This window comes from the organism of the source record quoted next, unplaced genomic scaffold (assembly GCF_019419815.1).
Source record: "Pyrus x bretschneideri cultivar Hongxiangsu unplaced genomic scaffold, Pyrus_bretschneideri_v1 Contig8, whole genome shotgun sequence".
Taxonomy (NCBI): domain Eukaryota; kingdom Viridiplantae; phylum Streptophyta; class Magnoliopsida; order Rosales; family Rosaceae; genus Pyrus; species Pyrus x bretschneideri.
The window spans coordinates 11,251,816-11,268,036 of NW_025999820.1; the positions used below are offsets into that span (position 1 = coordinate 11,251,816).

At 38.4% G+C, this 16,221-nt stretch overlaps 2 protein-coding genes, 1 long non-coding RNA gene and 1 pseudogene across 3 annotated transcripts; 3 read left to right on the top strand and 1 right to left on the bottom strand.

The window, feature by feature from the left end:
* Window positions 1–1,209: 1,209 nt before the first annotated feature.
* LOC103951849 lies at window positions 1,210–4,606 on the bottom strand (annotated as a pseudogene).
* Window positions 4,607–4,867: 261 nt separating this feature from the next.
* LOC103951848 (ectonucleotide pyrophosphatase/phosphodiesterase family member 3-like) lies at window positions 4,868–6,970 on the top strand. The gene has a single exon (XM_009363315.3). The coding sequence runs from the start codon at window positions 5,009–5,011 to the stop codon at window positions 6,488–6,490; it is 1,482 nt and encodes a 493-aa protein (XP_009361590.2). The 5' UTR covers window positions 4,868–5,008; the 3' UTR covers window positions 6,491–6,970.
* A 2,312-nt stretch (window positions 6,971–9,282) lies between these two features.
* LOC103951847 (thioredoxin-like 2, chloroplastic) lies at window positions 9,283–11,793 on the top strand. The gene is made up of 4 exons (XM_009363314.3): window positions 9,283–9,563; window positions 9,986–10,171; window positions 10,890–11,054; window positions 11,428–11,793. The coding sequence occupies exons 1-4, from the start codon at window positions 9,366–9,368 to the stop codon at window positions 11,563–11,565; spliced, it is 687 nt and encodes a 228-aa protein (XP_009361589.1). The 5' UTR covers window positions 9,283–9,365; the 3' UTR covers window positions 11,566–11,793.
* Window positions 11,794–13,098: 1,305 nt separating this feature from the next.
* Window positions 13,099–15,030, top strand: LOC103945038. The gene is made up of 4 exons (XR_007254994.1): window positions 13,099–14,062; window positions 14,156–14,674; window positions 14,786–14,847; window positions 14,945–15,030. It is a non-coding gene; the product is annotated as an uncharacterized LOC103945038 (long non-coding RNA).
* The last annotated feature ends 1,191 nt before the right edge of the window (window positions 15,031–16,221 follow it).

Genomic DNA, 16,221 nt, shown 5'->3' on the forward strand with positions numbered 1-16,221 from the left:
ACCGTTGGATGACAAAGTGGTTGAGATGATTTTCAATTATTATTATTATTAAGGGATAATATTGTGGGTTTAATCATAATATTTTCTTTTAATATATATTAGATTATCTAAGCCTAATATTAGCTATATCCAGCTGGTTGTTTTATGATAAGTAATGAATTATCTTGTACAGGATAAACGTGATGCAAACTACAGTTTAGAATTAATTGGGAATACTCAGTATATTGGTGTTGGTAGATTCACGCGGCAATATAGTTATTACTGGATCAATTTTGTGAAATTATTCTATGCATGGGATAAAGGTAAAATTATGAGATGTTGATGTGATTAGGTGACATCTGAACAAAAGAATACGCTTCAGCCTATGGATGCATTGGAGAGAGAGATTTTTCAGTGTGACAGGAATATGAGATGGTACATCACATGTCATTATACAAATGGTGTGATATGTGTGTTAAAAAGTTAATAACTTAAAAAATACAATTTTTCACCATTTGTATAAAAACACGTGGTATACCATTCGTGTTCTGATTACAAGGAAAAAAAATTTCATTAGCGACGAGGTGATCTCTTGACCATGGATCACATGATGATGTGAGAATGCCATCATTGTTTGGGCAGATGTGGTCAGTTAAAAAGAGATAATGGTGGGGATCAGGATGCATGCATTGGTAAAGATTACGAAGAAGCCTAGGTTTGGTTTCTAATGTGATGTGATAAGGTAAACATTTGTTCAACAGGTAATCATTTCCGACCGACTGTTCTACTCCAAGAGCCCCCCAGTTTTTCAGTCATTGAACTCGTGGTAAATTATGGTGAACAGGGACAGAAGGACTTGAAAGAACTTCATTGGCATACTCAGATTCCTGGCATGCTCGTTTCAACTGCGGCTGATGGTTATAATATTCTGATGCCTTCAAACATACAGATCACCCTTCCCTCTGATCTCTAATGTTGCTTGAAACTCGAAGTTTATCAGTTTCTTTCATCAGATCGTATTCCAATGGTGGGATGGCTTATGAACCGAAGCAATTACATATTTGAAGCGACAGTTGTTTTCGGTTTTCCGTCCCCTTTTTAACCAGGTGTTTTTGTTGATTCCTTTTCAATATATTCATCCGCCTGAGTTAATTTACGTTATGCATCTCTTGGGATTTTACCGTATTTATTTGTCAGCAATCGTTGGTAAAAAATGTGTAAGAAAATGGAAACCATAAGGAACAGAGGATACAAAAACTATGTCAAACATGTGTAAAAAATGTTCAGTTTGACGAGATAGCGAGCATGACTAGGTGAAGTAGACATGATTTCTTCACGAGGCCGACAAAAATGGTTTCCAATGACGATGAACTTGCCGGCATATCTCATCTTAGTATTGTATTTTTCATCACCTGCCTACTTGTACCGATCTTCTCTATGAGTTGACGGGCTTCCCATTTAATTTAGGGAAAGGATCTTGCTTGCTCAAAACCACAACTTTGCTCTTGTGAGCAAAGTAACCCCTTACAAGATTTTTGTAAATTAATATGGCCACTATGCACTCCACCTGCAAATAACACCAGAGACTTGAATACAGCGAAAGAGACGGAGAAACCAAGATCAGCTACCAGAGAGATAGAGAGAGAGGCGGAGAGAACAAGTACCTCATCGACATCCATGGCTATCTCAAGCCATTTCAAAGATTTAACAATTACTTCTAATTTCAGCTGATGAGCTTTAACCGGGTCCTTTTGCTTTTGAATGAAGTAACTGCACAATGAGCATGTGGACGTCATGAACTCTTCAGAGGAATTTTACCGTCAATTTTACAAAGTGGAATGAGAACTTACATTTTCTTTATTAGCCTTTGATGGATTTGGAGTTCTAGCTTCTCTAGGACAAGATATACACCTGATCTCAAGAACCTGTTTCATTTTGAAGACATAAGTTCCAACTTCAGAAATCGGTTGTATCAATCCCAAGATTTTCAAAATAAAAGATAAGCATACCGATCTTAGTGCTCTTCAAGAGCATGCAGGAGAAGTTGAAGATCGCCTCTTTTTAGAGCTTGTACAATATTCCTATACTGCGGAGGCAAGTTGTAAACTAGGATTTAGACACAACTATGGAAAGTGGAGGGAGGGTAAGCTAAAGTCAACATTCATCTTCATTGAGACACTAATAAATACATTTATGTAGCATATAACCAACACAACCGGGGGATACCAGAATATCTTATTTCCCATCATCAAGCTTAAATAAGATCTCTTGCAGAAATAACAATTCCGACATACCTCAACCAGGTTATACTTTTCCAGAAGCCAATCATTTGGTAAGATGCCTAGCGAAAGCTTCACAGGTATCAAATACTTCAGTATCATCCTACGCAAATACAAAAAGAGAAAAAAATGAGACGGACAATAAAAGATGGTACACCACCTAATAAATCTAATGTTTGACTTCCTATTGCAAGATGTTCAACATCATACAAATAAAAAGACGATTCAAGCTGAAGAATATATAGGCAGAACAACAACATTTTTGTCTACAAAGATGCCTCCTTAAAGTCTATCATGCAGATACAACATATATGCAACAAGCACACATGAACCTAACCTTATATTTGCTTCACGCTGAGGGTTGCAATGCGTCAAGGCATAAGATAATTTATGATCAGCCTGCAAGGTACCAAAAGTAGATTTAGTGAATAGCACACGCCTGATGGAAACTCAGATTTCAGTTGAGCTTTTTTCATGCATAGAAATAAGTGAAATTGGGCAAATTATCCACTGAGATCAAATCCTTAATTCGAGCACGCATCTTCTGAGACTTCCATGTTAATAGTTGGGAGAAATTTCTTTATTTCAAGTGATTAAGGGTGGAGCTGCTCACTTCTCTATCCAATGTCTAATTTGTAGAATTCAAGACTCCAGATGGTGACCCCCCGAACCAAAACCATAACACCACTTAAATAGCTTAGCAAACAAGAAGCTTGTGCATCATTAACATCATGGAAATAAGGATACTTACAGCAGGGAAATTTTCATTGAAAACTTCTAGACGACCTGTATAATACATGTAGGCCACCTGCATTTCACAGTACAACAGCGAGAATAAACCAAAAAAATTAGTTGATAGAGAACCCATTGAAAAGGTGAGGGAGTACAAGAAAAGAAAATAGCATCTGCCCAAACAACGGCAATTCTGACCTTATCCCTTTTAGGGAATTCCTCAAAGTCAAATATTCGTGCAGTTTCAATGCTCCTTATGACACTGCAGCAAAGGTGAACTGTACCAAGCTGCAAAATAATAAAGATAATTCATCATAATGCAGCTGAGGCATTTTATCCAGCATTCAGAAGAGGCCTAATAGCTAATTCAGAAAAGCAGTTGGCAAACTCATAAGTGTGCATTAAGTATTACCTTAAAGTAAACTTTAAACAACTGGCAAGTAACGTACAATGCTCCAACACGTTTCGGGCCTTTTCCCTACGTGGATACACCAATGAAAGAGTTAGCACTAGACATTCAAAGTATTGTTCATAAACACCCAAGAAATTGTCAAATCTTGTTTTATACAAGTTTGAGTAAAGCAACGAACTTTTATTGCAAAGAGAACATAATACAGAACAGAGTTTAGTAAGATCAGCAAAATTAATAGAACTTTAAAAGAAAGAATCTTACTGCAAGAACCCCAAAGATTTTCATCAGTAAAGAACCAGCTCCCTTCAATTTCTCCGGAGACTTTCCATTCGAAGCTAACTCCTTATCAGCCTACAAAGCCACACATAACAGTCTTGCTAAATTTGTCTTCCCAAGACATCAACAACCAATTACGAAATAAAGCACATATCTTTTTATTCAAAAGAAAGGAAATTGTGGGTCTCACCCTCTCAGCTAGAACCCTAATCTCATAAGCAATGACATACAATGCTGGCAAAGCCCACGCCGTGTCTCAGTTCCGAAACTCCCGAATAAAAGCACTGCACACCAACATTAGTTCAAAAAGCACCACCAAACACAAAATTATACACACACAGAACAGACTTAAATAAAAGTAAATAATTAACCAAAAAGATCAATACTTTGCGGATTTTTCAAATGCTTGGTAGGAATCAATGAAATTCCCAATTCGGTAACTCTGAAAAGCCCGGAACAGATGAACCAGAATTTCTCCAAATTGCGAGTCGTTATCGGACTGTTTGATCAATCTATTAAAGTCCTGTCACACACCCAGAAACAGCACCATTCAAAACCCTAAATTCCCCAATTGAAACAAATACAAATACGTATATAAATACACACATTGGAGTAAATGTATTACCTGGAAAACGTTGAGGGCGTCGGCGAGGGAGAGGAGGGCGGGGCTGTTGGAGGAGAGAGAGAGGAGGTGCTTGAGGGAAGCTCCGTCCTGGGTGGAAACGGCGTCGGAGAAGCGGTTGAGGTAGTCGGTGATTCTTCTGTGAGCTTCTCCCATGCTCAAGTACGCCATCTCTCTCTCCGCTCGATCAAACACTCTCTCAGTAGCTGCAAGCACGCGCCTTTATTACTTGCTTACTATGTTTTCAGAAGGGTCGCGACGGCGTCGTTCTGCTCCGCCATTGTTTGTTTTCTTGATTTTCCTGGAACGAACAGGAAAGGAAGGAGGTGCAGAAAACGACATGACGTTGCGTATAAATATTTCCCTTTCCATATGTTTTTTTTTACCGTTTGTCTTGGAATATCCAATCCAAGTGCGATGCGCCAAATTTGACATCAAACTCGGTGTCGTAGAAAACCTTCCTTCCAGCTCAATTCAAGTCCACCAACAGCCATTGACAAGTCTTCTTCTCCAAAAGCTGTGAAAGCTCACCTCCACCAAACCAGCGTCTGCAGCTCCACCGAAAGACTCGACCTTTAATCCTTGCTTCTCACTCCAACCCCCCACTTTCTCTCTCTAAACGCCTCACCACCAATACCCACCTCCCAAATTCTTCAGTTCTCCGACCCATCGAAGAAAAAACCAGAATCAATCACCTGGTTTCTTCAGATGGGTTCGGATTTGCCACCCATGAAAGCCACTCCGATCCCCACCCACGACGAGGACTCGCCGGACCAATCGGAGGCGCTGCTCTCTTTCAACACCGACTCATCCGCCTCTCCGATCCCATCGTCTTCCCCTTCTCACAAACACAGCACCACTGTTATATTCATCTCTCTCCTCCTCACCACCTGCATTGCTCTCTCCGCCGCCGCTGCATTTGCCTTCCTCTTCTTCTCCAACTCACCAAAATCCGCCCCCGTTTCCGACTCCTCGTCAGTGGAATCCAAGGCTCGACCTTTGAGAAAGCTCGATCATCCGGTGGTTCTGTTGGTTTCCTCAGATGGGTTTCGATTCGGATACCAATTCAAGGCCCCGACGCCGAATATCCGCCGCCTCATCGCCAATGGGACGGAGGCGGAAGAGGGTCTGATTCCGGTGTTTCCAACTCTAACATTTCCTAACCATTACTCGATTGTCACAGGTCTTTACCCTGCTTACCATGGCATTGTCAACAATCACTTTGTGGACCCGCACACAGGGGAGTCCTTCTACATGGGAAGCCACGAACCCAAGTGGTGGCTCGGCGAGCCGCTGTGGGAGACGGTGGTCAATCACGGTTTGAAGGCTGCCACTTACTTCTGGCCTGGTGCTGAGGTAAATAAAGGTTCTTGGACTTGCCCTGATAAGCTTTGTATGCAGTATAATAGCTCTGTTCCTTTCGAACAACGGGTTGATGCCGTTTTGAATTACTTTGATCTGCCTAGTAACGAAATTCCAGTGTTTATGACTCTGTATTTCGAGGATCCGGATCATCAGGGTCACCATGTCGGGTCTGATGATCCGGAGATTACTGAAGCTGTTGCTAGAATTGATAAAATGATTGGCAGGTTGATTGAAGGTTTAGAGAAAAGAGGGGTTTTCGAGGATGTTACTATAATTATGGTAGGTGATCATGGGATGGTTGGTACATGCGATAAAAAGCTAATTTTTTTAAGTGATTTGGCCCCTTGGATTGAAGTTCCTGATGATTGGGTCCAGTCACATACTCCATTGCTTTCCATTCGTCCGCCTTCGGGAGTTGATCCTGCTAATGTTGTTGAGAAGATGAATGAAGGGTTGAAATCGGGCAAGGTTGAGAATGGGAAGAATTTGAGAGTGTATCTTAAGGAGGAGCTTCCTAGTCGGCTCCATTATGCAGCGAGTGATCGAATTACACCTATAGTAGGGTTGGTTGGAGAGGGATTTAAGGTAGAGCAAAAGAGGACGAAGCGGAGAGAGTGTGGAGGATCACATGGTTATGACAATGCTGTTTTTTCCATGAGGACCATATTCGTTGGGCATGGTCCTCAGTTTGCAAGAGGTCGCAAGGTTCCTAGTTTTGAAAATGTCCACATATACAATTTGGTCACGACGATTCTCAATATTCAGGGTGCTCCTAATAATGGATCTCTATCATTTCCAAATTCTGTTCTTTTGCCTGCTGCTTGATGTCCACACAAAGAGTATCTCGGTGGAGTCAGCTTAGTGAAGTTTGAGCGGTGGTCAGAGAGGTTTCGCTATTATGTAACCCGCAAGATTATGTGCTTGCGAGATTATGAGGTCATGAATAGTTACGATCCAGCATCGCAGAAAGGTAGCAGTATCAGTTATTTCATGATCTGGGAGCTCACTAATTGCGACGTGCTTAGTTTTCTTAGCCATGATCTGTGAGCTCACTTGTTGCGACATCTTAGTTTCCCTGGCAACGTCGTTCTTCTGTCTACTCGTTTCATGTAATGGGAGCACCCTCGAAATGCTGAGTTGTAATTTTGTACTTCTGTAAAGAGGCATCATTCGGTAGATGATACTAGTAAAAATTAGGTTCCAATTCCTGGTGACGACATTTCCTTGATCGAAACTTTGCGTCTTTTAAACTTTTGATTGAAGTCCATCGACTTATTTCTATATCAGCATTTTATATTGTCATTATTCAACAGTCCTTCATGAGAAAATTATTTTTGATGAATGAAACACGAAATTGATGTTTCGGAAGCTTCACATAAGGTAAGACTTCATATTCTTTATTGTTTTAGTGATTTTGATGACATCGATAATTATTTAATCTTGCTTTTGCTGCGTTATTCAAGCTTCTATTTTCGTATTCATTTTTTAGGGATTACAGGGATTACATGAAGAATTAAACATCTAAAATTACTACCAAATATTAAAAACAGACGACATGGGTTTTAATGGTGCAATTGAAAACAACCCACATATGCTTTCAATCTCAGGCGGCATCTTTTGTCAAAATTCCAATCAGGCATTTTTTGTCCAAATAAAAGCTTTATAAGATTTAAGAAATGTAGGGTGTATAGAAAATATGGGATGGATGTAGAAAATGTAAGGTGTATATTGAGAATGTGAAGTGTATTAAGATAATTTTTCATTGAAAAAGTAAATGTGGGGTGTATTAAGTATGTAGAGTTTATTTAACAATTTGTAGAGTGTTAGTATAATAAGCCTATTTGAGGCGATTAATTATCATCCTAATTAATTACTAGCTTGGGTAACTTTGGAGCAAGGTTCGGAGATCTTCAAGCGACACACCTTCCTCCCCACCTGCAACCGTTCTCAGGCACTGTAAGAAGCGGCCTTCCTCAACACCCGCGACCGTTCTCAGGCTATGTAACGAGAGGCCTTCATCACCACCTGCAAGCGTTTTCAGGCTATGTAACAAGCGGGTATGTCCAAGAACCCAATCATACTTAAAATCACGCCCACAGCCTGAAGAAAACAAGCATATAAGCTGACATGGTTGACTGCATGGCACTGCTATGAGAACAGTACATGCATGAAAAACATACTAAGTACAAAGTTTTCAACCTTTTCGATCGAAAAGGCGGCCAAAGAGCTTCCTCAGATGAGCGTAATCTGGTTTTTCATCAAACCTCAAAGACCTGCGGTAGAAAAAGTATGCCGCAAATTCGTTTGTACATCCTCGGCATAACTCCTATATATGAACGGAGAGCAATTTCCAGTATTATCCCAACAGCAAGGGATGAGACCAAGGACCAAAAATGCTTGGCCAAGTACCAGATACGGGTGCATTTTTTACGAAAACAAAAATGTACCCGTATCTGTACTTCAATTATGATCTTTGAACTGCCTCTTTTCTTTTTGAACTATTTTCTCATTAGTTTTCTGATTTGAGGGCACTACATTTTGGTTTCAGGCACTTGAAATAATGAATGGCCTTCGCAAATACGTCGCTGCGGAGTTTGGGCCTCTGCGCTCTGCGGAGAAATAGCATAAGACTACCCTATCACGGTACTGGGATGATGCCGAAGAAATAGAATAAGACTACCATATCAGCATCGATGACGACGATGAGGACGAGACCAATGTGGAGGACGAGATCCTGTGTATGGACGAGTTTAGACTCTAAACAATAAAAGATACGCATTTTTCACGGGAGATTATTTTTAGAAATATTATTTGGAAACCATTTAACAATACATATATATGTGTCGAACAAATAGACAATTATGATAATAGTAACATTTTTGTGATGAGTTTTAATTTGTTTGATTCGTATAGATGATTAAATGGTTTTAATATTAAATGAATTTCTTAAAGTTTTAAAGATGATCCTTAGATGATGATAAAAAGAATAAAAGATTTGATTATGATGTTTGTACGATAAATTAGTGACACTTTGTGCATATGGTGTTTTACCTCAACGATGAAAAACAATTATTATGCACACTAATTTTCTTAACAACTAACGACCCAACCATTTAATGTTGTTGCTGTAGAGTGAGAAGGATAAAAGGGCAAACATTCAAAATGCCACTAAACGCCCCTTCCTTATTAAAGCATTTGAAAAAGACAATTTACTTAATAAGAGACAAAATAGTAATTCAAGACCGTTTAAATTTTGAATGAAAATTACACATTAAAAAAATGAAAAAGTACCCAGGTTTTCTGTGGTAGGCTTCATTTCTTTTTTGCATATTTTAATAAATAAATATAATTTATTAAAATAAAATCTAAAAAAAAAATAATTTAACGTAAAAAAAGCCAATTGAACAAACCCGTGAAATTGGAAAGTTAAAAAATTAAAAAGTTGTAAAATTACAAAAAGAGAAAAAAAAAAAAGTAGAAGGACCCAAACAACTTGGTCTTCCTCTGGTACCATATGGTTCACACACGAAGCAGAGCAGATACTATTACAAAACCCCCCTCTTTTTTTCCGAAAAGCCATGGCCTTTCTTCTTCTCTGCCTTGACCCTCAATCTCCGTGAAGACTTGACCTCTCCCACCTCTTACCCTTTTCTCAGATTTCTCCAGAGCACTGTAGTTTCCTCTTCTTTCTTTCAATTAAATGGCTGATGTCCTGAGATTACCATTCCATTCACTTCGTTTCTCTTCGTCTCTGCTCACGTCCTTCGCCTCCTCTGTCAGTTCTCTGCAACCGGGCCTCCCAGCCAATCAAAACCCATACAGGAGGGTTTATCCCCTTTCGTATTCGTCTGTTGCTCACTTCGCTTTCAGACCCAGAAAGCAGCTGGTTAATATCAAGGTAATTCTATCCATACTTGGCATTTTTCTTTCATTTTTTTGTTATCTGCTTAGTATTTGATTGAATTCACGATTACCTATTTTTTGAAATGTTGTAATTTGGCCGCATGTAATAGCTTTTGGTAATTTTGTTCGTGAATTGGGCTTCAATTGGCAAGTTTTCTGCAAATTAGAAGCATTTTTGGGAACCCCTTTTGATGAAGTTGTCATATTCCATTGCATTTCGCTGCTTTAGCTGCCAAGTTTTATAATTTTGATAACCTGGCTTATGGTGGCAGTTGCACAAAAGGAAAAGATTAAAAGGGAAGTCGAAAATCCAGTGGAAATTGATGTTTTGTTAGTTTTCCTCAAGTTTTGGGCTATGCTGATTGCTGATTTTGTGTCCAAAATTTTGTGTAATGGGTTATTGTGTACTGAATGCAGGTGCAGGCAACTGTTGCCGAAAGAGACAAGGACCAGCCAAAATGGTGGGAAAGAAGTGTTCCGAATATGGTCGACATTCATTCCACTCAAGAGTTTTTGAGTGCTTTGGGCCAAGCTGGTGATAGATTAGTTATTGTAGAATTCTATGGAACGTGGTGTGCTTCTTGCCGAGCATTGTTTCCTAAGGTAATCTCATAATTCAGTTGTTTCTAGTTGCTTTCTGCTTGAAAATTTTGTTACAACTCCCGAGACAATAATCCTTTTTGGACATTACAACAAGCAGTGAAGAAGGTAATGTCCATGCGCTTATATGTGAATACATACGTGTATTATAGGACTGGTGTCATCCAAATGCTGTACATATGTTTGTGCAATTGGGATCCAGACAGAAACTGATTTTGTTGTTATAAATTTGTCTGGACATGCATCCTTAATGGTGTTCCTCGTTTGTTCGAGAACTGTGTCTTATGTGCAATGCCAGCATAACATATAAACTCTTAAAGCATTAATATTTTTCCAACACTAATTATAGGCCCCTATGGTATAAACTGTATTAATCGTATCTAGATGGTGAGCATACCTTGTTGAGCTGTTTTATTGTTTTTGGACTGTTGCCTTCTGTTATCTAGACGTATTATTACTTGTGAAAGATTTTGACTGATCGGAAATAATCTGTGGTAACTGGTTCTTGAACAGAGGAGATGGCTCTGCCCAAAATTTCAACTTAAATGTTTAATGGAACATAAGAACCCTTCAATTTTGAATTTCATTTTGTGAATGTCCTGGAATCTAACGCTCTTCAATCGAAACTTAGATAAAGTTAAACGTATTACACTGTTTCAAATTTGCTTTTATATGGTTGAGGAGCTATGTTCCTGATATCACTGTTTACTACATGTGTCAGCTCTGCAGAACAGCTGAAGACCACCCTGAGATTTTATTCCTGAAAGTGAATTTTGACGAGAACAAACCAATGTGCAAAAGTATGAACGTGAAGGTGCTTCCGTATTTCCACTTTTATCGTGGATCTGAGGGACAGCTTGAATCCTTTTCTTGTTCACTCGCTAAGGTAGTTCTTGAACTTCTTTTTTATCAGTTAGACACCGGGGAAGAGGAGCGGAACAGAATTTTTCTATAGTCTCTGTTATATTTTTTTTTATCTTTAAGAACTGAATACACCTTCTGAAGCACCTAGTTTTCTGAAAATGGGAACCATCATTGGCTTAAAACTCCAACCCCGATTAGAAAGCCGAATAGGATTACAGTAAACTTGTTGAGATACTGTCAGAAACAATCATCTTTCCGTTATACTCTTGTAAGCGTGTAGAATTTTCATGCGAGTAATGCGGATGCCCAAGTTTTAGTATTACTTTAATGCTTTTAGGAAGTTTCACATCCATTTTCATCTGAAACCACCTGATTGTGTTCATAATCTTCTGCAGTTCCAGAAGTTAAAGGATGCTATTGCATTACACAACACAGCTCGTTGCAGCATTGGTCCTGCGAAGGGAGTTGGAGATCTTACACTGGAACCATCCTCAGCTTCGAAGGACAAGCCCTCGGAATCTGCCTCATCATAGAACTTGTTCGACTCAAGCAATTGTAGTACAGAAAACAGGTCCATAGTATAAAGCCCCTCGATAGTCGGCTTACGCTTTCTACTCGTATTCTGTATATTTTTGTAAGCACAAGTTGCTATTTTCTGCCACCTTGTTTTCCATTCTTGTTCTGGATGTCATGTATGTAATTGAAATTTCTGTGGATAAAGAAATTCCAGGTACGTAATATGATATGAGTTATTCTTTTTACCAGAGTTTTGGACAAGTGAACATCCAGGTTTCAGTTTGCCAAACATTCTATCGTCACCATCGAATATGTTCGCATCATGTACTTGAGCTCGAATTCTCCTCTTGTTTGAATTATGACTTGTTTGGAAAGTGCTTCTAAATAAATGAAAGTGCTTTTAGAGAAAACATTTTTAAACTTAGTTCTTTAGTAAAAAAAATGGAGGTTTATCTTGAATAAATACTTGAAGTGTTTCATGGAAGAAGCTTTGGAAAGAACTTCAAGTGTTTTTTAAACTCATAAACATTTTCTTTAAAAGTACTTTCAGACATTTGAAAACACTTTCCAAATGAGTCATTAGAGTAGTTTACAATACTCACCAATTTTTTTCACTTCATAAAATCAAAGCTTAGGAATTATACGCCCGCTGGATAAATCTGTTTTTGAGTTAGAAAGCTATGTAATTATATTTCATATATATAATTTACTACTATGTTTTGACGTCACGTTTCGATCTTAAGCGTCAATTGGAATGGGAGCGTGACATACATGCGCAGTCACTCAAAAAGTTACACTAGTATGAGAAGTAGGGAACATACGTAAACACAATTGTACGAGTAGTAGGAAACGTATGAAGCGAGAAAATAAAAAGAAAAACTAACGAAAAGTTCAAAAAAACTTCCATTTTAATGAAAAGCCCTTTTTAAAGGTATAGTGAATAGTACCAGGAAAATGTATAAATGTGGTTTTTTGTTAAAAGTGAACAATCCCGGAGTGTGATTAAACCTCTCAAAATAAAAACCCACTGATTTTACTATTCTATCCTTTAATTTTCAGTTTTATGTGGGGATATTTTGGGGTTTTTAAATATTTAACTTCATACATATATATAGCCGCTATAGAAAAAGGCGGGCAAAAACCTGATACGGAGGGAGAGAGAGAGAGAGAGATCGGTCGTTGTTTGTTTGAGAGTTTAGGGCTTTGATTCGGGTTTTGAGATATGGAGTCTGTTGTTGGAGGGAAGGGATGGTTTGATAGGAAGTCTCGACCTGTTGTGAGCGGAAGGTTTCAAGTCGGCCCGATAATCCGTTTCTCGCAGTTCGGAGTGGTCTACCATGGTTTCTTTCTCTCTTTCGTTTGAATTTTTTTTTTCAATTTTTTGGCTATGATTATTTCTCTTTAATTCTTGCAATTTCTTTTACTGTTCGTCCTTTCTTTTTAATTTTTGGTAATTTTTTTTAAATTTCTTTTTCAATTTCTGTTCTTTGATTTTCAGGAACTGATACTTTCACGAAGCAGTTGGTTGAGATTAAGCTGGTGAGATCTTTTTTTTCGATTTTTTGTTCTATTAAATTATCTTTTCTAATTGAAATAAAAAAAGTATTGATAAATTTGAAACTTTGTGTTTGTATCGATACTTGTTCCATGATCATGCTGTATAGAAACGAACAATGTAGGGACGATTGTTGGAAGTTTTCGGTGGTTTGATGTTTTATTGCGACACAATTTCTTCTGAAAACGTCCTTCGCTGCGCTAATCACCTAAATCTTATGTGTTTTGTATGGTTGAAATTGCGGGTATAACAATTGTTTGCCTACTTCGCCTCTGTTCGTGGCTTCTAGTTACTGTCCAATACAAGTTGTCAACAATCATTTGGGGCTTTATGACCACGATTCGGTCTCCAATTTATCTAGGATATTATTCTCTTGAATTTCCATATTTTTTTCCCAAAGATTAAGGTCACAATCAAAATACATTCCGTTGTGTTCAATATTTTCTGACTTTGGAATATTTCATCTTTCGTTTTCATATATGGATCATGTTGCTCATCTTTATGCCTACTTTGTCTTTAATCGAAAGGACCGCAATGCTTTACTCCTTGTAGTTATCAGTTTATATATATAGCTGGAATTCTGTTGTACATTTTTTCAGGAAAATGTGAACGCGGAGTATCCCGCGTTGATCCATGAATCAGAGGTGTATAACAGACTAAAGGGAGGAGGTCATGGCCTCAGCCACTATCCCTGAAGCTTTTTGTATATTTGTTTATTTGTTGTTTACTATATGTACACATATGTTTATATAGTTTAGTTCTAACCCCTATGAACTCTTCGTTGGTGGGCTTCTGTATTGGACTTTGGCAGCTGGAATTTCAAAAGTGAGATGGATTGGAGTGGAAGGAGACCACAATGCTCTTGTGATGGACGTAATGGGACTTAGTCTCGAGAATTTTTCACCTGCTGCAGCAAGAAATTCTCTTTGAAGACTGTCCTCATGCTTGCTGAAAAAATGGTAGACATGTTTTTTTTTTCACGAATGCATATTTTTTGAAATCTAGTCGTCTAACTTGCAGCCTGATTATCTTCGTCTTGAAATTTGTGTCAGATCAATCGTGTGGAGTTTGTCCATTCCAAATCATTTCTACACCAGGATATCAAGCCAGAAAACTTCCTATTTGGTGCCATTAAACAACCTAATGAGGTTCTTTCGATATGTTTTTTTATGTCCTGTGTAAACACTATAGCTTTATTCCGTGTTCTGAATATGCTGATGCATATTCCTTATAGGTTGGTGGCTTGTTTTATTCTTTCGGTGTTGTCTTTATTGTTCAGCGGCTGATTGTATCTTGCTTCAAAGTTGCACTTCGGAAATGCCGTCAGTTTGGGTTCCACTGTCTCTATTTTCAATGATTAAAGTGTTTTTGAAAACCCAAATGTTTATTTTCCGGCGCTTAAGCTAGATTAGATGTGTAGTCCACTGAGAATGGATCCACACATTATGATTATAAGTGAACTTGTGGCTACCGAGTTTCTAATGTCAAGTTCTCATGTATATAACGCAGAGACGGTAAGAAGTGGAAACATAATGTAGCATATTCAAGCATCAATGCTCACCGTGGCGTTGGTAAGTGAATTCTCTCACCGTCTTTTAATCTCCCCTTGTCCCCTACATTCTTTCTCTTCCTCTCCCTCCGTCCATCTGTCTTTAAACTGTTTTACTTCAATGTTCATAGAGCAAAGCTGCCGGGATGATTTAGAATCACTTGGATATGTGCTTACGTACTTTCTACGAGGAAGGTAAACCTTGTGCCTTGCTGTTATGCTTTATGTATGTTTTATTGGGATCATTGTGTTTAGTTACGGTGTTTCTTTCTCTATAATTTTATTTTTCCAGTCTGCCTTGGCAAGAGGTGTCAGCAAGTACTAGAGAGGAAGAGTGTGAGAAGATGTGTGAAATAAAAGAGTCAATTTCAATAGAGGTAAGCTGAAACATTGATGATTGAAGTACAATTAACGTGCGTGCTAAGAGTTACTTACAAGTATTGATTAGTCATTGCTCTCTTAATCCGTTCATAGGAGTTACTAGAAGAAATGCCCGCGCGATGCTGCGGGGCTTGAATGCATCACCTTGAACTGCATTGTACAATTAAAAGGACGAAACGAAACGTTTTGGTTCGCTAATACCTAGAATAAACAAAAGTAACACATAGTTTACAGACATAGACATGTTGCCTTTGTAGCGAAGGTGAAAAACTGTATATCTTCTAGGTTAGGTACATGTTTGAGTAGTTGACAAAAAAGATAAAGACTGTTTTGTTCTCATTCTAGCATCTAAGTTTCCAAGCACAAACGTGCAAAGCAAAGAACATGCAGGTGTTGAAGCAAAAATGTTGCTAGCTGAAAAGATGTAGAACGGCTTACAGAGATTGCATTGTTCACTTTTTTTGAGAGTGGACATCTTCCGCACTATAGCAAAAAATATAAATCATAGTTTAAGAATACTATAATGTTTGTTATATAGGTGTGTGCATGAAAAATAAATTGTAAGTTACCTATCTTTGGGTTTTTTGCTTTGAGATTATGTTTTGAGTGCGGCTAACGGTACTTTGTCGGTTGATTCAATTTTGGGGACAACCAGATTGTGCAATTCTCTAGCAATTCTAGCAGAATTGGTTGTCTCTGTTTGGTCATCATGAGGTTTTTTGCTATGAGTGAAGGTACAAATTTAAAAGGTTAGAGATGATTGCGAGAGTGACAAAAGAGCGTGAAAGAGTGGTGTGAAGCTTTTTCATGAGTAGGAAAACATATTCATATACCTAAGAGAAGCATGGTTTGTAAGAATTACACATGAGTTCATTAAGCACGAAGAGAACTTTACCCATCAGATTTCTCCGTTTGATCAGGAAACAATGCTCTCTTTGAAGTCTTTGTGGGTGTAGTTGGTTGGGGTTCTTGATGCAGTTGCTGGGAAGGAGTAGATGGGCTGGGGATTGCTTCAATTAAAATTTGTTTTGCTACAGTGGTAACAGGTGTTTGTGGTGTGACTAAGGCAATTGTTGGGTTCGAGTGTGGTTGATCTATGAACGATGAAGTCTGTTTTCCCAAAGTTAGTGTTTTGGTTTCCAAAAGAGAGCTAAAATTGTTTTGTCTTGCTGACCAAATTTTTTAGAG